Source organism: Alosa alosa, chromosome 10, assembly GCF_017589495.1.
Source record: "Alosa alosa isolate M-15738 ecotype Scorff River chromosome 10, AALO_Geno_1.1, whole genome shotgun sequence".
Classification (NCBI taxonomy): domain Eukaryota; kingdom Metazoa; phylum Chordata; class Actinopteri; order Clupeiformes; family Clupeidae; genus Alosa; species Alosa alosa.
Genome location: NC_063198.1, coordinates 28,209,333 through 28,229,969, shown reverse-complemented (window position 1 = coordinate 28,229,969; position 20,637 = coordinate 28,209,333). Strand labels below are relative to the sequence as shown.

Here is a 20,637-nt window from a genome sequence, read left to right as displayed (position 1 = left end):
TTAAATAAATTGGGCAATAGATTTTAAAAATGTGCTGGAAAATCTCTCTGTATGTATGTATTTATTTATTTATTTTATGAGTTATCTTTAGCAGCATGGATGAATTTGGACTTGTATTATATAAGATGTGTATTATGTAATGATCTTGTCATGCTCATATCTCGGTGCTTGTGTTGGCAGGTTTTTTTTTTAACTGGTCCATCATTTTATCATATATCATATATCCCTCATTTGTGCCTGTGACATAAATTCTGTGAGGTTTATAACCCCTATCACAGGTTTTTTTTCTCTCCGATGCATGTTATACACAACAAAAATGTAAACATGTTCATCACACTGTCCACTAGGTGGAGGCATTTAAGTTATATTTTAAGCCGACAGTAGACTTCATTCATACCATTGTCATGCTACTCTATATCGTTTCTCTATACGTTACATTTTAAATATGTAAGACCAAATCGGAATTGAATTACAGAACACAAGGGAGTATCAACAAAGTGTTGACCAATTGGATTGTCATCGTTCAGGAGGTGTCTATGACATAAGCCAGTTATTTAAAGCCCTTTAAGTCAGCCTTGATGAATATCTAACCTAACCTTTTTTGTCTTTACTGTACTGACGCACTAAACGCACTAACTGTACTGACGCACTAAAGTGACCTAATTCCACTCAGGAAACACATGTGACACAGCAAGACCAAGGCCACTTCAGAGCATTATTCTGCAGTGACTACTATTAAGTCCAAGTGCAACACTCCAAGGGACGGAGAAGAGCACAAACATTAATGTCTGGTCATTGACCAGATGTTATAAATTACTTTGGTAAAGCACTGGATATGATTATGTGCTATGTATGCCATATGAGGTAATTCAGCCAAATTGGACATGGAGCCTTTATCCTATATCTATACTATCCTTGGTTTTAAATGCTTTCATGGTCATTATTTTACGAAATGAAATATAAGATGCATCTGTCTATCTAAAGCTGTGTCTATAACATACTGTCATGTATGTAGGAAAGCGGGAGAGGTGTACCAATTACCTTAAGCACATCCATTTAGACCAAGTTAATTTCTGGGCTGCCCTGACATCGGTCTATTTATAACTGCAGCAAAGAGTACATTCACCAATTCACCCACTGGTTCATCCACACCAGGTCAAACGTTGCACTCCTAATGGAGATTAAACATAGATAGCTACAGCCCAGAAGGCCTGTTAAATCGAGAGTCTGGGGTATGGGGAGAGTGTGTAGACTAGGGTTGTCCGGGTAACACAATAGCAAATAATAGCAATAGCATCATATGCCGTAGGTTTTTTTCATTCGCTGAAAGAGACAGTCAATGACATGACATGATTCTAATGAGATGCATCATACATATCTTCTCAAAGTGGTACAAATAGGACAGGAGAGGTCAGGGCTCAAGGCCAAGGTCAGGTAAAGAGAACAACATTGAGGAGAAGATCACCAGTGGAGATGTGAGGGATGCCTGGAAGAGTCTGAACACCATGATGGGCAGAACTCAGAATGCTGCCAAGGTACAATGCCCAGACCCTGTTGCCTTTGCTGAAGAACTGAACACCTTCTATGCCAGATTCAACAGAACTGATTCTGCGGAGGACTGGGTCACATACAGCTATCCCTCTGAATCCATCTGTGTAGAGGAGAAGGTTGTTGTTTCTAGCTTTACCAGTCTGCATTCTATGAAAGCTCCTGGACCAGACAAGCTGAAGGGATGGATATTGAAGGAATGTGCAGCTCAGGTGGTAAACTCTTCCAGCTATTTCTGGGTGCCAGCTTTGTTCCCAGGGCATGGAAGGAGACTACCATCATTCCTGTTCCCAAAAGGCCTCATGCCAAAGCCCTGAACGATTTCAGACCTGTGGCACTCATCTCTATTCTCTGCCAGTGCATGGAGAGAGTTGTTGCAGAAGAACTCACCACTATAATGGTTAGAGAGAGTCTGGATCCGCTGCAGTTCGCTTACAAACCAAGACGGGGTGTGGAGGATGCCAATCTAACTCTCCTGGACACTGTGACAAGGCAGCTTGAATCTCAACACTCCTTTGTCAGGATTTTACTCATTGACTTTTCATCAGCCTTTAATACAGCAACACTTTTGCATTGTCTCCAGCAGCTACAAGTCAACCCAACTCTGATGCTCTGGATTAAGGAGTTTTTAAAGCATAGACCCCAGCATGTGAGAGTGCATGGTTTTAAATCTACCAACACTATTTTAGTTGCTGGACTGCGCAGGGCTGTGTCTTGACATCCATTCTTTTTTCCATCTATATGAATGAGATCACCTGCAATAGCAATGGACTGAACCTTTTTTAAATATGCTGACGACATGGCCCTGGTGGTCAACCTGACAGATGAGCACATCCTGTCCACTTACAGGCAGTATGTCAACGCAATGGCCCTGTGGTTCAAGAAGAGCTCATTGGAATTAAACATAAGAAAGACTAAGGAACTGTGTTGCCATGGGTGCCAGGCGCCTGAAACTCCACATCCACTCTCCACTCTTTTAAGACTGAAGGGGGAAAGTAGTGGAACAGGTTGAGTACTTTAAGTACCTTGGTACTCAGATTGACCACCGCCTGTCCTTCGCTCAGCATGTAGATAGAGTTTAAAAGCACAACAACGCATGTGTCTCCTGAGGAAGCTCAAAGGATTTGATGTCAGACAGGACATTTTATTATTATTTATTACAGCATATCAGACACTGATAGAATCTGGCATCTCCTTCAACGTCACATGCAGCTTCCTAACAAACAGAGGAAAGGGAAATATGGCTAGAATAGTCAAGCAGGTTGGCAAGATCATCAGCATCCCTCAGAAACAGCAGGCAGATCTGTACATTCAGGCAGTGGAAAGGAAATCAAATTCCATTCTCCCACAACTCCACCGATGTTTTGAGATGCTACCATCAGGCAGAAGATACAGAGTGCCTCTGGCTCTGTCACTATACACAAAATCCTTCATACTCAAGGCAATACACACACACACAATTAGAACAGATCAGACATTGCCTTCAATCAAGGAAAGAAGATCAATTTAAATGTTCTACCATGGCAACAAACTGACAAATACCCTTTGCGCCCTTGGTCTCCTTTTCACCGCAGTTTAATTCTCAGCATCGCAGGTCCTCTACAGCCCTGTTGAAAAATAAACATAACACACACTGGAACACTCCCTTGTTGGGTTTTGGGATCAGACTGGTAGATGTAAAGTAAACAAGCACCTAATAATATGGAACATTAAAGAGTGACAATTCAATGAAACACAGAGCTGCAATATTTATTTGCAGTTCATTCAATGAGTGCAATTTCCCACAATTGTTTAATGTGAGCCACACATCTGTAGCTCCGTTACAGGCAGTAGATCCTAGCACCACCCTACCTGCAGACCTGATTAGATTGGTGAGATTAGGATTAAAGTTGTGTGGTGACCCTAACAGAACAGAGAGCGGAAACACAGTACATCCAGTCAAACAATAGAACAAGACTTGAGCAGGACGTCAATATCCCAGGCTCAGCATACAATAGCAGGCTTGTCAGGCATCTGTCAAAACATGACAACAGACAAAGGAGTGTTATTGCACCAGACAGGGTCAGGCTTAATGGTCTCCAGGGTGGGTTTTGTCCACCAGAGAGTGGTATTATGCAAAATGGGGCCAACACATGCACATGCATATTTTGCTCTGGTGTTCTGGTGTTTTGACTATGTTTGTGCAGATATACCCATACAGCTTACAGTATGACTTTAAGTAAGCTGATTCCATCAACAAGCTAAATGAGTTGTGGAGAGGAAGAGACAGTGAAACCCCTGTGGCTTTATTGGCCTGTTCAATTGGAAGATTTACCACCTACTGTAAATTCCTTTACTCAGGTTTATCTCTAAACCACATATTCAGAAAATTCCCTAAACAAATGGATTGGTTGTCTGTGTTGTCTGTGTCTGTGGAGGCATGTTTAGTATGATACAAAATGATCAATTCCCTTGCTATATACAGTAACATATACAATGGCCTTGTCAAGTCTCCCAGCGGAGACATTTCGGTTTTACTCTTGGGGTTAACCAGGAAGTGAAAGAGTGTAGATGTTTTTTCCCCTCTAAAGTTAACCCTTGCCTCCTACTGACATGACTTTCAGTAGTGTGAGTTAACCCAGAGTAACCTATTAGGAAATGAGGCCATTTTGATTCCACAACTCCCCACTTGTCTCAAAATGGGGTTTTCTTTAGGAGCACTGGCTAGAATTGTCTGTGTGTATTCAGTCATAATGTAAACATGAAATGAACTGTCTGGAGAGGAACAAACATACTAAGTGAGTTTGCAGTCATATCCTGAGAACAGGAAAATCCGTGCATGGATATAGATGTCTAATCTACCCATCTCATGCAGTTTTGTCTGTGTGTGCAGTCTGTGTGTGTCTGTGTTCTTTACCAGATGTTTCCACGTGGCAAACTTCACTTCTTATCTGTGCCTTGTTTTCACAGAGTAGATCAGTGGACCTCCACTCACAGGACATATTTGTCTATAGGAAGGTGGAGCAAGAGACAGACATTGGGGAGTAATCTATTTGTCCACCAAACTGCAAATGCTGCACATGTAAAACCACCCCCAAACACACATACACACACACATATTCAGCCCAATTTTCAGCAAAACACCATGCTTTGTCATATTGATATATTTATGAGGTAATGCTTGTAAGATGTTTGCAGAAACAGTGTAACAACATTCTTTTTGAAATAGCAGATGTTCCATGCACACCAAACAGAACATTTTCTATAGTAAGTGCATGTGTTTGTGACCTACATATATGTCTATACATTCACAGTGAGAGAGGTTAACGGGTGCATGCAGCCACCCTCCCCCTTACGGACAGCTAGCAGCTGACGTAACAGACCTCCATTGCGGATCTGTGTTTTGCCTCGTTCCTTGAGGTCAGAGAGTACAAGGCTCACCCATCCCCCATCCTCACACACATACAACGCATGCACACACATCCCCTCCCTCCTGTACCATTTCCATACATTGGACTCAGTCCTGGCTCTCCATAGTCAGTGGATTTCTCAGTGAATGTCTGGTCTGCTGTTTACCTTACCCTGTTCAACCCCCCAAGAAGGCCTCCAAAGACTTTGACTTTGACTTTGATAGGCACCCTGTTGATAGAGCAGTAGGCATTGCCAGGGGATGACATCAACATGTGTTTGGAGAGAATGAGCTTACGATGACAAAACAATTCTTGTGTTTGGTAACGGGTGGATATGATCCTTAATTGTTGTGTAAGGTTCACAGAAGACTCAAGTGTCTGGTAGCATACTGAAAGCTTCACTAAAACACCTTGTTCCTTGTTGAGAACACAGAGTGTCACTTGCACATAACACCTGGGCTTTAAAGAGCTCTTCCGAGCCCGAGGTCTTCACAATTCAGTGCTGACTCCACCTCTCCTTAAACACACACATCTTGTTACACACCCATCTGAAGACGCTGTTACGTGACATGACAGTAGTGCATTGCCTGAAGTGTTGAACTTCATGTATGCTAAACAGACCTGAAGATTACCTGAGCTGAGGATCTGTTGTGACAATGTAGTGCCATAGGGGTCACATTTTACAGCAGGATTACATGGGAAGTGACCCCCATTGTTTAGCAAAGAGGGCTGCTGAGGTTTACAAGCATGTAGAACACTGTGAAGCATTTTGGTTTTATTGGCGGCCATTACTATGGGGACTTCTCAATGGATGAATGAGGAAGTAAAACTCTTGTTCCCACCCAATGAAGTGACTATTTGCAAATCACATGTGTTTGTATTCAAAACCTCATGGACTGCTACTCCTGAAAACCAGGCAGGGTGTTTTTAAAGCTTGGCTCATGAGCAAGGAACATTATGTTCCATTCTGTAGTAGTTGGAGGTACCCTCCGGCTAGTTTTGTTGTTTTCAAAAGGGATGATCCTGTCCAAGCCAATAACCATGACATGCCAACTGGTGCTAGAGCGGTACTGGGCCAAATAAAACAAGTAGAGACAGTGGCTCGCTGGACAGTGCCAACCCACACTGAAAGAATGAAATTGGTCACAGCAGGCTTATCCCTGTTCACACAGAGGCATCCTCCAACGAAGCATTTCTCTTCCATTCTCATCACATTAGCCCATGTGAGAGATTCATTCATCTCTGCCAGTGTTGTACAAACACAGACAAGGCCAGTGATCATGATTTCAGAGGAGTTTATTGAAAGGAAAAAAAAACAAAAAAACAAAAAAAGTTATCCATTGCTTACAATAACGGCGACAAAATTCACTGAAGGGTCTATCAGCTCCGTGAACTCTATGACAAATAACTGTACATGTCATTGAGAACAGGATATATTCACATTACTCAAAGCCACAGCCTCCCTCTCCGTGCCCAATCCAGTACAGAAGAAAAGAACAAGAGGGCATGTTCTTAACAGTGAAATGCAGAAGTAGAGAAGGACTGCCTGGCCTGGTGTGCAGAGAAAGTAGGGTTGCATAGAGAAGAGGTTGGTTACAAGTGTTCAAGTGGAGTGCTATTGTTTTGTAACAACCCAATGCCAAAATGGCAGAACTCTGCCCAGAACGAAATGATTCACAGATCAAATAAAGTCACAGACGAGTCTTTCCTCTAGTTGTACTGAAGAGATTATCAAAGAGAAATGATGAACAATGTCTACCTTTAAGTAATTTATTACTGAACTGCAGTAGCACATTCACAGAGACACCCCCCTGACAATATTCACAATCTCGTCTCACACTTAACTTAAGTGTTTTCAACAGATCCTGTTACGTTCCTTCTTAATATGTGAAAGATGGGGTACATTTAGTTTTGTTGTGGTGGTGCACATATGCAGTAATGGTGAGCATATTGTGTTGTAAACTGTGAGGAATTGATTACCAGGCTATTCATAGGGCTCACAACTAAAACATATGTCAAACTACAACGTGTGTCAAAAAATAAAAACACAAAATCTTAAAATATTACTAAGCCACTATGCCTTACAGGGTTGACGAGTGGTTTAGATTCCAAGGTAGCTAAGACAAATTGGATTTCACTTAGCAAGAACATATAAAATACTGGGATTAAAAAACATTTAAAAAATATTTTAATACAAAATAAACGTTCCACATGCATCATCCATGAAAAAACACTATCCATGAAACACGCATAAAGCTTGTTTTTTTGACCATGTCCATCTTTCACATTTCAAAAGCTTAACCCTAACCCCAAATAAAATAAAAATAAATCAATTTAATATGAAGCCCATAATTTCCACACACAAGAACTAAAGTAATGGTCCCTTCAGCTCCCAGAAACAATGGAATCGCAAGTTGAGCGAACATGTAACTTGTTTCAAAGGCTCACCGCAAACAGAATGAAAACAGGTGAAACATGAGGTACTTACAGTGTATTTGCAGCTTACTCAAAATCAACATGAACCAGGAAAAAAAAAAAACAATCACAAGAATGTTAGAACTACATAATTATATTACATTTAAATAAAACACTAAAAGTGCTTCAACTGAAGTGTTAGTGTTTTAAAATGTTCAACTAACCGGAACTCTCACTATTTCGGTCTCTCCTGATCACAAACAAATCTTTAAAAATGGTGGTCAAGAACAAGAACTGTTTTGAAATCACCATGGTCTATGGTAAAACAAAAACACACTTTCAGCATTGGTCGACCTGGGAGAGGTTCACAGGTAAACATAACCCTAAATATAGTTCTTAACCAAAGAAAAAAAAACACTGGTGTAAAGCAGAACAACAGAACCTTCCCCAAAGAAAAGTAAGACTACTAAAACCTTGTGAAATTCATTATGCAACGTGTTAGGTAGTATTTTACACACAAAAGGAACACTGAAGCAAAGACAACCCATTCCCTTTCCAAAGTTGTTCTGGTCCATTTCAAACACATCTACCCATCTGGTTCCAAGAACAAATGTTCACCAAACCACACATGGTCACGTGCAAGTAGATCAGGGGAGCATTCCAAAATGTGGTTTAGTAAAAACCCTGGCTAAATTAACTCAGTAAGTGGTAAACCTTCTAATACCAGAACACTGACTTTGAGTTAACTTTTTCACTAAACGAAATACTTAAAATACCCCCCTGAAGTTTATGGAGACAGCAAGCAAAAACATTGAGGTAGAACTACAACTAAAACTGATTCCAGACACAGGCACTGGTTATGATTAGTGACTTACACTGATGACAATCTGCACAATGGAATTATGACAACTGTACAAACACTTCACACTCATTTGACATGTGCACATGTTTTAGTAGAGAATATCCATCTTTGTAGTTGCAACCGTCAACACTAATTTGAGGTATCTATAATGGAACCTTGATGCACTAGGGCCGAAGCAAAGTCAAGAGTGAAAGAAATGAGACGGTAGATGTGGTTGTAGAAATTCTACTGGTCTACGCTAATAGCCATGGGGTAATTCTGTGCCTCATACATCTATCTGTGTTCTCACCAACAGGCAAATGATCTGTGGCAATTCATCAGATCTAGGATGTGAAGTGAAATGTTCCCATTCAAAACCTAAACTGAAAAATAACAAATATCTTAACATTGTGGGATGAAAGGAAATTTCTTTGAGACATGATTGTAGACATTTTAGACTAACATTAGGGAGATCATTATCTGGCCATCATAATCTTTGGCACTATATTTGAAACTCCTATAATAGATAAGACAACTTCCCAGGACATCTGCTCACAAATACAAAAAAGACAGAGTCTCATGAAATTGACTAAACATTGATTTGTGTGCAGTTAACTGATTATTCACTATGCCCTGTAACAATAAACACCAGAGCCAACTGATAAAATCAGTCTTGAATGACATCTGATTTCAATTGGAGAACTTTCTCATTTGATGTTGACCATTGATTCTGATAATCTCCTTCAGAGCTAATCACAATGACTGAATCAGCAGGATACAGAATGTGTGCTGGGCTGGGCATACTTCAAAAAAAAAAAAGGATCTACACTCATTTACAATCCTTTTAAAAAAAAAAAAAAATCTCTTTGACATTTTAATATAAGGTCAACTGGCATCATTCGAAAGGATATTTCTTTGGGTGCTGAGATCAACCATGAGGGTCTCTCAGAATAATCTCATGATATCAGCTGTGGCAACCTTTGACTAACTGCATCTTAAACATAAATGGCGTCTGGGAGTAACAGAAAATTGAATTTTTACTGCAAGAAGTTATCTGATTGGAGAAATGAATCAATACGGTTAATTCACTTCCAAAACAAAAAGTTAAAATGCAAGGCACTCAGGCTAAGAAAAACGGGAGAATTATGTTTTAATGTTGGGCGCTGATAACAAAAACGTTCTTGGACCGCAATTTTTGTCTTTACTGAATTTACGGGAGAAAGGAAGATAATGAGGCTCATGCTTCCTCTGATGGATCAACGGTCAAAACATAAACCATAAAAGGCCAATAATCAATTATGTCTGAATTAAAGGAGCTATTTTAATGTATGTATGTTTGTGTGTGTGTGTGTTGGGGGTGAGGTGAGATTCGTAAAGATGTTAATAGAACAACAGCAGGGTGTGAGTTCTAGGCAAGGAAGCAGGTTTGACTACACAGAACGCCGCTGGCAAAACAGCCCAACCTGACATGCACCTGGCACATTCCTCTGAATTTACCAAACACAGCAGCAGGTCACAAACGATCAAAATGAAATGGAAATGAACAAACAGCCTCCGCAAAGCATTCACTGACTGTCAGAAAAAGAAATAAAACAAAGCAAAAACAACAAACTACAAACTAAAACATTCCTCGAGTCAAAGAAAGATAAAAAAAAATCTGATAGCTTAACAATAAAGGATATAATGAATAAATAAAAGGAAAAAAAAGGTCCGTGGAATCGCTCATTTCAGAGGATGCTGAACCTCTTTTCTTCACATTATATAGATGGTGGTGATGGGGCTTCACAGTTTCAAAACAATAATGGCAGTCCCTTTGAAGAACAGGGCTCAGACAGGGAGGATCTATGGAGAGAAACAGAGAAGAGAGGGAGAAGAAACCATGAGCATACCAGTCACTTAAAGCAAACAGTACACAAAATGACTTGGCAAAACTTGGATTGTATTCCCAAACATATTGGGTTGGAGGCACTGTAAACAAAAGACTTCAACAAAACTCTTGGCATTTTTACTCATGGATAATGCTTAGGTTTTGAAACATGGCTGAATTATATATTTTATAGGTTATGATTGTTCCTTTCAACTGTTATTTCACATGGCTTTTTCAATAAATCATAGGGCTGTAACGATACGCAAACCAAAACAGTAATCGTGATACAAACATCCATGATCTCATTTCTCTAACCCCCAACAGGTGTCATCCTTAGAGATAAAGCCCCTTGAGCTCTCAGTGAAACAAAACTTCTTTTTTCAATTCACTATTCACATTATAACGCATGTAAATCACAAAGTTATTGTTTTATTTCACCGTATCCCCTTTCGTGGACGGACGGACGGACAGACAGACACTTGGGTTTGGTGTATAGTCATGTCAAAAAACATTGTGAAGTAGTCTGCCTCACTTCGGTAAACCACACAAATCTGTCTTCCAATTAGAAGTATCTCACTCTAGGGCACAGCCACTGCAGGGGCAAACTAGCAAATGTGAGCAGTGTGAGTGTCAGGCCCGGATGCCCGGAGATATCTAGGCGATATTTGTAACATTTATTTTGTATTTGGCCTGTTATGAAATCATGTATTGAACAATTGTACATTACACCTTTGTATTCGGTAAAGTCTGCCGTTTCTTCTGATATATGGTTTGTCATGTGTTCGGGAAAAATTTGTGAAGTATTCCACCGAGATTAATGGGTAGGGAGATGGGCGAAGAATATAACAACATGAATAAATTAAAGTTACTTTTCTTGCGAACCATTTACCACAACTTGCGGCTACCAACGTTTAAAAGCTGAGAAAAAGCTCTTTCGTGTGATGTGATACATGTAATATCTGTGTGAAGAGTAGGCTAGTTCAGCAAAGAATGGGTGAATTTGGACGCACTTTCTTTCTTGCCGTGCGCTGTCACATTCTCCACTGCATAAAAGACATAGGCTGAATTAATTTGCATTGTGAATGCTAAGCATGGCTTTGACAGGCCATAGGCTAAATAAAAAAAATAAAAAAAAATTGCTAGTCTGATGCAAAGCAGAATATAGAAAGAAAGGGGCACCAAGGCCACAGTGGCCTGTGAACCTCCGATTTTCAAAGGGACATCACGGCCAACGCAAGGGGCAACGACGTGGCCGCCGTAAAATTCCCACCCTGCTTATAACACAATTAAGGAATGACCAATGTTAACAAACTAACTGGCTAAATCACCTTAGAAAGCTAACATGCACATTAGCTAAAAAACAAACCTTATTCAAAACGAGAATAATACAAACACTAACACTACAGTTAAAGGTCTTTATTTAAACCAGCAACAAGAATCCATATTACATCTAGTAGCCTATAACCTTTATGGAAATATAGCCACTGTAAGCCCTCTCTACTGAAGTATGAAACAGCAAGTGATGCACACAGTGTGGAATGGTAGGGGAACGCTGCTGCTCCAGTATTTATACTATCCAACCAGCAAATCAGCACCCTCGAAATTCAGAAGGGACGAATTAGAAAAGTGTGATTGGCAGATTCAATAGCTGTCAATTAAAATTGACCAATTAGGTGGGGCAGAATAAATATTTGGGGCCTCTGCCGCCTCCACCATTTTGTGTGCTGGTTGTGCGAGTTCCTCCTGATTTTCAGTGGCTGTGTTTTGGGAGGCTAGCGGGTGGGGGAGGGAGGGAGGGAGGCTAAATAAAGAGTGCACTGATGCAGGCATGGCGTGTGAGTGCGAGTCCTGCTCCCCATTGCATAACCCAGGCCATTGCTGCTGTGTGTGGCTTAGGCTCAAATGGGTCACTTTGAGATATGACGATGACGACCAAACACACCAGCAGAGGAGCCTGGGTAATGTAAACAGCGACCCGTGTGAGGACAAGGCTGACAAGTAAACAAACAAATAAGCCACCGCTGTGGAGCTGCATGGCTGAAACTGCAGCACTGAGAGCAGCACCTCAGCCTGATGCCCACAGCAGCCCCATCATGCATCTGCAGAGAGCGATGAGCACTGGCCAGGAGAGGAGGGGAATGAGCCAAAACACAGCGCACTGATCTCTCCCACATGACATTTTTAAAACACTTCAAGTATGTGCTGAGTAAGATGCAGTAAAACTCTCCACTGCAGTCTATTTACAGTCAGCAGCTGCCTGCTCCACCCCCTAAAAGGGACACAAACACAAACACACTGGCACAAACTCCCTGGAGCGAAAGCAGCAGCCCAGAGTGAAACCACAGAGCGCACCCCCACCCCCGTCCCGAGAGCCTCAGGCCCTAATGGCAGCTCCCTCCTCAGACTGCACTGCTGAGGGAAAGTCCTGCAGATACCTCCACTGCTGCCCTGGGAGGCAACACACCGATGATCTGCTTATGCGAAAGGGCACATCATTACGTGTGACGCCGCAAACATTACAGGGGTCAGGGAGTTCAGACGTTCCCCCCCTGAGGTGCCATCATACAACATATCCCCCTGGCACACACACACAGTGGATGTAGCATTCAGGCCCACATATGCACCCAGACAGTCAGTTTCAACATTTTTATTCTTTTCATACACACATCGACGAAGGTAATGCTTTTAAATGGAAAACACAAGTGGGGGGTCAATGGGTTTAGCTGTCCACTGATCTGCTTAAGCCTCTAGCATACATGTACTGTACATTCTTGTCTCTTCCACACGCACATTACAAACACACCCACACCTCACTCTGTATTTGTCAGAGCCACAGTAGTAGTAGTCGTAATTTTGGTTTGATGCTCTATCAGCATACATGGCTATATCATAGGGAGAAGACCCAGGGCATACACGTCCTGCCACACCCAGCACTGATCCTGCGGAACACTCTGCTGAGTAGCTGCACATTGACCTCGTTGTTGTCCCCTGAGGATGTGTCTGTTTCTGGATCATTCCCCAACCTACATTCTCTCGGTCCTTTCTCGGGAGCTGCACCATCCTTCTCTGTGCACTTTCCCCCCTGTTTTTTCCTTTAACTTTTCAGGGCAGGATCTAGAGAGCAGTGTTATGGTGTGTGTTACATTATGAAGAATATGCAGGTTCACTGTCCTCTGTTATGAGTAAATGTTTATGCAATCAGCTAAAGCAACTTCTTCTTTGACACTGAACTACACCAATGTGTGAGAAGACAGTGTGCGGAAGGCTACTTCAGATGAGTATGCTGTGGCTTTATTGCTCATTTCCGAATTGGATAAATATCAAGTTTCATATCTAAAATTCGTTAAAGTAAAAAAAAACAAAAAAACAAAAAAAACACATTTTCATGCATGTTCCTCAATGATCCACAGAAAAAGATGGCACTTGGCTTTTCCTAAGAAACCCCAAAAAAGAAACTGTCTTTGTGTTTGTCGCCGCCGACAAGTAGACAGAAGCAGAGTGGGGGAGGGACAGAGACAGACATCCCGTCCTTTATCTGGCTAACGCAGGTAGGCCTACTAATCACCTTTACTTTCTTTGGTTGTAGGATAGTCCGTGATTCACATTAGTTTTGGCTATCACCGCAATTAGGCTACTAAACGCAAGGCTTACCCAAGTTCTAGGCTATTCTGTCGCCACATTTATAATATTGCTATAAAAACCTTCGTTAGTAACAGTCAATACTTTTGCCTGCATCAAATCGCGCATTTGCATTTAGTGTGCTACCATCGGCTTAACGTGAGTTCTAAGCGTCTTTGTATGCTTATATCTGATTTCACTCGACTGTGAATGCATGTATATATGTTGTAAGACATGTAAAATAAATGAATGACACTGGCACTACACACAAATTAATGTAGCCTAAACTTACGCCGCACTTTCCTAATAACTTAAGTTCTCTCGCGTCACTGACAGTAGCTAGAATGCAAAAAAACACCAGGAAAAACAGTATAAGTATATATATATTATTTTTTTTTTTGATCCCGTAAGGGGGAATTGGTGGAACAGTGTTCAGTCAACCAAGTCATAAGCGATCGGCGCTGCGCAGCACCAGCTGTGATATTTATCTTACGGATTGTAATCGTAGGTAATGTCACGTATGAAAACTAGTATTGTTAGGCAATACTATAAGTGCAAGTCCAAGGCAGCTGATGTGTGGCGATGACATCATCGATCGCATAAGCAGGATGTCGCGGTTTAAGCTGTCTAAACGAATTCAAACGGGCTACGGTTTCAGATTTTTTCACTCTGGGACCAGGTTTCAAAAAAGTGTGGTTTCGGGCAGTGAGTTTACAGGATTCGTTTGGACGCGTTTAACCTAAAAAGCGTCTCTGTGTGGACAGGCCCACAGAGAGCAAGCGAACGATCGAGCACCTCGCCTGAGCCTGCGAGCGGGAGAAAAGGGGGGATGGTTGTGGAGTATGTGAATAGCGATTCGGAGGAGCAGGCTTCAGACAGCTGTAATGTCCTCATTAGGAGAGAGCTGCTACCCCACCCCCCGTCAGACAAAGGCATTCCTCAAGAAAGGCCTTTCTTTCTCCCTCTCTCCAGTCAAACACTGACCTATACAGGCACACCTATATGTGGACAAACCACACTTTCTGGGGGTTATACCATGAAGCTGCAGTCAGAAGTGCATTCAAATTTATTAAACAGGCAAACATGTGTAGCAACTGCCTTATTGCTTGCCATTTGTGTTTACAGTTTTAAGTTTTAAAATAATTTGAAATGTCATAGAAAACACAAGCTCAGCACAAATGCTCACCTCAGTTTGATACATCTCAATGCCTCACCGGCTTTGCACTCAACATACCACTAACTTAACTTAATTCTGGACTTTGTACAAACTAATATTTCAGAGGAATTCAGATCACACAGCTGCTAAAAAAAACGATCCTCTTAATTTCAAGCAAAGGCTGATTCATGGGATCCCACTCCATTAAATCTCTCTGTCCAGGTGGATAACCTAACAATAAGGGAGTCCCACTGAGCCACAGGGACATCATGGTGAGGTTTGCCTATGAAACACCCTGCCAAGACCCTGCTATGTGGCAGATCATGCACTCTGATTATCCCAAAGGTTGCAGGGAACCGAGCAAGGGAAGAGGCTGGGGGGAACGGTGGGGGAGGGGGAGGGCAACGAGTGCAGTTGTGTAACAGCTTTCCCAGCATGCAATAGGGTAAACAAAAGGACCTCAGCTCAGGCAGTCATGCACACAGACAAGATAATTGAAGGAACCCTAAATTTGTGTGAAGCTTTTCTTTATATTCGAACATTGGTTTTACAGTTCACCTTAGAATAATGAGTCTTACAAACAATTTAGTACCGACTGAAAAATAATTTTCGTAGCGTATGCCTTACCTGACCTGAACTGGCCTGCATGCGCAAAACAAAACACACGCACAGATGCAGCTGGCTGGACTGATTGACTGACTGCCTTCTTAGCGCTCTTAGTGTGATGCTCCCAACTTCTCTGATGCTCAAGTAAAATGTTTAGAATAACTTAATAATAATAGAATGTTTAGAATAACTTAATAATAACCACCAGTGCAAAATTCAGGTCAGATTTCATGTTACTTCCACTGTTCACACCATTTTGACAACATCAGATATGTGTCACATCGGTCTTTGGCCTGGTAGTATGACCCTGGCCTAATGATTGTCAGTAAGCTAGATAGTTCCACAGTTTCAAACACACAAACAAATCTAAAATCAAATGTCTCTGACAGAGCATTGTATGTAGTCACACCAACAATACTGACCAATACCAACACTAACATACAGACTTGTCTGAATGCGGCTGATCTCAGCAATAAATGCTACCAATAAATGAATACACAATCCCATAACTAAGTTCACAGCACTACTAAAACCTCAGCATGTCAAAACAGTACTATCTGCTGTTCAATTGCAGATAAAGAAACAAGGATGGCACACAAATCAGTCACACCAGTATTACATCACCGGACTTGCGCAAGTTAACAGCATGATCCACTCCACAGAGCACAGACCACTCTTACCTCTGATTGACAAGCCTCAACACATATCCCTCTTCCCTCTGACTAACGCCCTAGCACATATTTGACTTGGGAGTTCCAGGTGGATGCTATACAAAACAAACTTTTGACACTAAGTTTTAGTGCAACATGCATATCATTTGAAGCGATATCATAGTTTTGATTGTGTATGCACCTCCTGTCAAAACAGACAGGAGGCTTTCCTTCATTACACATTCAAGTGGTTCAATATCTACTAAGACACCTGGTCATAAATGAAGCACCATTGTATCTTTTCTTTAAGGATGGAAGCAGGCTCCAATTTGTCTTTTTTCGCTATTTTCAGAGTGCTGGACTGAACTTATGAGTCAGTAACAAGTGGAAAAACAAGACAAGGGCAAAATAAATCTGCGCAAAAATATGTTATAATAAAGGACATATAAGAACATTTGGAAAGCGCTGCATTTCTTTGTTTTTCTCTTTCTAAGCCATGTAGCTGACCACAAGGACTAGCCAGGCAACAAAGAGCACATTTAGACTTTTGGACACATCACCATGGTTAGTGTACGTACCTGAAAGAGTCTTGGTGAAAGGCTGCGTAGCTGGGCAGGGGGCAGAGGTCAAGCTGCGCAGGTGACCTGCCCCACGCGGCTGTGCAGCTCGAGTGCGTCGGGCCGGTCCTGCGGGTTGACGGCGAGCATGTCGCGCAGCAGCTGCCGCACGCCGTCAGACATGTGCGAGCGCCGGCGCTGTGGGATGCTCAGCACCATCTTCGGGTTGCCCAGCAGGGCCTCACCCACGGGCACGATCTCGCTGCCCTGCCGCACGTACGTGCCCAGCAGCTCGCGCTTGGACTCGGCGTCGATGAACGTGATGCGCTCGATCATGGCCCAGATGATGATGCCCAGAGCGAAGATGTCCGCCTTGGCCGTGTAGTGGCCCTCCCACACCTCGGGCGCCATGTAGAAGTCGGAACCGCACGCCGACGACAGCCAGCACTTGTTGACGTTCACGCCGCTCTTGTTGACGCAGGCGGCGGCCGTGCTCTGCTCGCGGCCGGAGCCTGCAGCGTCCCTCTCGCGCCCTGCCGCCGTGCCCTGTCCAGCGGCGGTCAGCCCCGCGCACACCTTGCTGAGGCCAAAGTCGGCCACCTTGAGCACGGGCGTGCCCGAGCGCTCGGAGATGAGGATGTTGTCCGGCTTGAGGTCGCGGTGCACGATGCTGTTCTGGTGAAGGAAGGCCACGGCGCTGCTCAGCTGACGCATGAAGCTGGAGTTGGTGTGCGGGTCGGGCCTCCGCGACAAGATGAACTGATTCAGGTCGCCGCCTTCACAAAACTCCATCACGAACCATAGGTAACAGGGCTCCTCTGGGTAGCCCAAGACCCGCTCCCCTGTGGAAAAGGAGGTGAATGTTTTTAAATACACTGATTGATCTATTAAACAGTTCTTTAAAGTGACCCAAGTAACATTCTATATGCATTCCTGTAGACCTCCACACAGAATATCATAGAATATATTTCACTTCACTGAAACAAACTGAGATTTCACAGATATACTGTACGATGAACAGACACAATGACTGCCATAATACCAAATCCACACACAGTCCTTCACTCAGATAAGCAGTCAGAAGAACAGTTAAGAGTGAAGAACTAAATGAACCCTATGGTTTCACAGAGCAGTGGTGATGACAAAATACACATTCATCTGAGCCACAGAACAGCAAACAGCAACAGAAAGTGAACAGGAATAAGTTGAGAGAACTATTTCCAAGAAAGTGCTCAGCAATGTTCTCTATACTTGGTCATGAAGCTATTTTTCCTAGATGCATGCATGCCATTTTCTGAACAGCCCCAGGGAGATTTTGGTGCAAAACCTGTTTGAGGCTGAGCTCAACATGTTTTCAGATGGTGCTCTCATTCCAAACAGTAGTCCATGATGAATAGCAACCCTGCGGAAACATCCATCTCTTTGCACCATTCCAAATCCCTGTACCTTCAGACATGAACACCGTCACGACAGTGTGACAACAAATATACATGCCTGGTTAGACCACTGGTCAAAAAGCTAGTCTACCAAGGATACAATAGCTCAGATAACTAGTTCAGTTCAGAAGTTCAGATAACTAACAAAACCTGGGCACATCCAAATAAACAATAAATGTAAAACAAATGTGCAAACATGTTTGTCACTTGTTTCACAAACTCCAACTGCAAGTGCATACACCAAGGTCAATGAGACCAAGATGATCGGAGCATCCATATTGACATTAAATCATGGCTTAGTGTCACAAGACATTGTAGTGATGTATATGTTGAGCACAATTTCAAGTTTTCAAAGACGACACTGTCTGGAAAACAGACCACTGAAACAATGCATAACAGTTATGCTATTAGCTTAAATACCATATACATACATTTGGAGACAACTTTCCATGTTAACATGATCGACAGGTCACTGTCACAGGAAAAATGCTGAGCTCATCAAATGCTGATCATGTCAAGGCAATGATAATACCTAATTCAAAAACTCCCAACGTTTGTGTCGTTTCGGAAAAATCAGCATAAAGAGGTTCTTCATTGTGTTTAAGCGACCTGAATACCAATTTTTACATAAAAACGTGTAAGAGGGTCAGACAGCCATTTTAGGCAGAGAAAACCCCTCATCTCACATACCGCCGACTATGCGTCCATCTTAACATGTCTAAATTGCACCTACAGAAAAGGCCCCGCCAACACCCGCATCCACAACTTGTTTAGTTTTGTAAAACGCAGACCAAGAAAGAGAGGGAGTTTTAGGACACATTAACGATATTCGTTAGTTATATGTATGGCTACAATATAGCAGACATACAGTGTCTGACTATACATAAATGCGAAATTTCAACAAAGAAATGTCTTCAGACAACAAAGTAGCTATTCGACCATAACAATGCGTGCATTGGTATCAAAAAATCAGTATCCTACACAAACAGATATCACATAATGCATGCCATACAATTAGCAATGGATAAACAACAGAGGCTCGGTTTCCAGCTATTTGGACGAAATCCTGATGAATAGTTTCGCTAAGCTCACTGTTCCTTTAGCCTGACGTCAGATGCAGCTAGGACATTCCATTTTGTGAATCTTTATTAAATCAGATACTAAACTACATTTAGTAGCCTATACCAATATAGTGTATATAGATAATCATAGATCGCATGTATTCTTGTATTAGAATAGGCCCTTGCCTTTTAATGAAGTCTCCACCAGCCGCAAATATTGCTTGGAATGCTTGTTCCCATGACTCATCTTTTGGGCCATGCCATTCCTCTGAAGTACACATTCTTCCAACTGGACCACATTCTCGTGTCGTTTTTCCAAACTTGTCAGCGCCCAAAATTCGGCCAATGCAAGCTCAACATTTTCTGGGGCATCACAACGAAGTTTCTTGATCGCTACTCTTGTACCAGACCTTCTGGCTATGGCCTCATACACCACGCCATAACTTCCCCGTCCAACCTCACGGAGTAAGCTATAGCGCGGGGACATGACTCTTCGCTCCAAGTTCCCATTTTTCAGATGTTCCAGATCTTCACCCATTACATCGTTGTCATTTATATTTCCAACACTCAACGACCGAAGCACGCTGGCGCTTTCTCTTTTCATTGTTGCATCTTGGGAACCAGTTCTTTTGCAGGCTCTCCGCGTTCGCCTGGGCGCATTGTCAAATGTATCCATGATGACTGCCTTTACGTTATGAACGATGGCTTTGAAAAACCTTTTCGCTCTGCTTTCATAACTCTTCGGTGGAGTGAAGCTTTGCTTTTGCACTGTGCCTTTCCCACAATCTATAGTCCTATATTTCTTCGAGTTTGATGGACAAACCCCCGCACTGATCGTTCTAGGCCTGAAGCGCATGAAGATACTGCTCTCTGAGTAAACACTGAATGAAGGAGAACTCGGCTACGACGAATCCATTTGTGAAAGCAGGGGGTGCCTCCTAATTTTGTAGCATTTTGCAAGGTTTACATAAGGCATACATTACGATAGATAGATAGATAGATAGATAGATACTTATTGATCCCCAGGGGAATTTCAAGGTCTCAGTAGCATACAGACATCACACACACATTCACTAACAGCAGAAACAAGTAATTAAAAGTATATAATATAAAAACACAACTAAGCAATAAGGACAGTAGAAGATAAAGAATATACTAACTATACTAAAATACAAATTATACTAGATAACAATGGATAACATGCAATGGATTTGAAATGTTGCTAAAAACAAAATAAACAAATAACATAATGGAGTATTTTATATAATTTGTATTTTAATATATTTTTAGGTTATTTTGATTATTTTAATGTTTATGACAACACACATGGAATTGATGTACATAAACAAACTAAAACCAAGTTGGCAACCACACTTCACTGACAGAGATAAACCCCCTCCTAGTTATTTCGAATGGTTTGTCCAGTTCAGCATGGGTATTCACGTGAGCGCGGTGCTCGTCGGGTGCACGTGGAAGAGCACGAAGTCATTGCT

At 42.1% G+C, this 20,637-nt stretch overlaps 1 protein-coding gene across 1 annotated transcript; it reads right to left on the bottom strand.

Annotated features, from left to right (window-relative positions):
- Positions 1-6,215: 6,215 nt before the first annotated feature.
- On the bottom strand, positions 6,216-20,013 carry stk35l (serine/threonine kinase 35, like). Its single transcript, XM_048254434.1, has 3 exons — positions 19,331-20,013; positions 16,669-17,489; positions 6,216-10,035 (listed from the first exon to the last, which is right to left on the bottom strand). Exons 1-2 carry the CDS (start codon positions 19,998-20,000, stop codon positions 16,717-16,719), a joined length of 1,443 nt encoding a protein of 480 aa, XP_048110391.1. The 5' UTR covers positions 20,001-20,013; the 3' UTR covers positions 6,216-10,035; positions 16,669-16,716.
- Between the last annotated feature and the right edge of the window lie 624 nt (positions 20,014-20,637).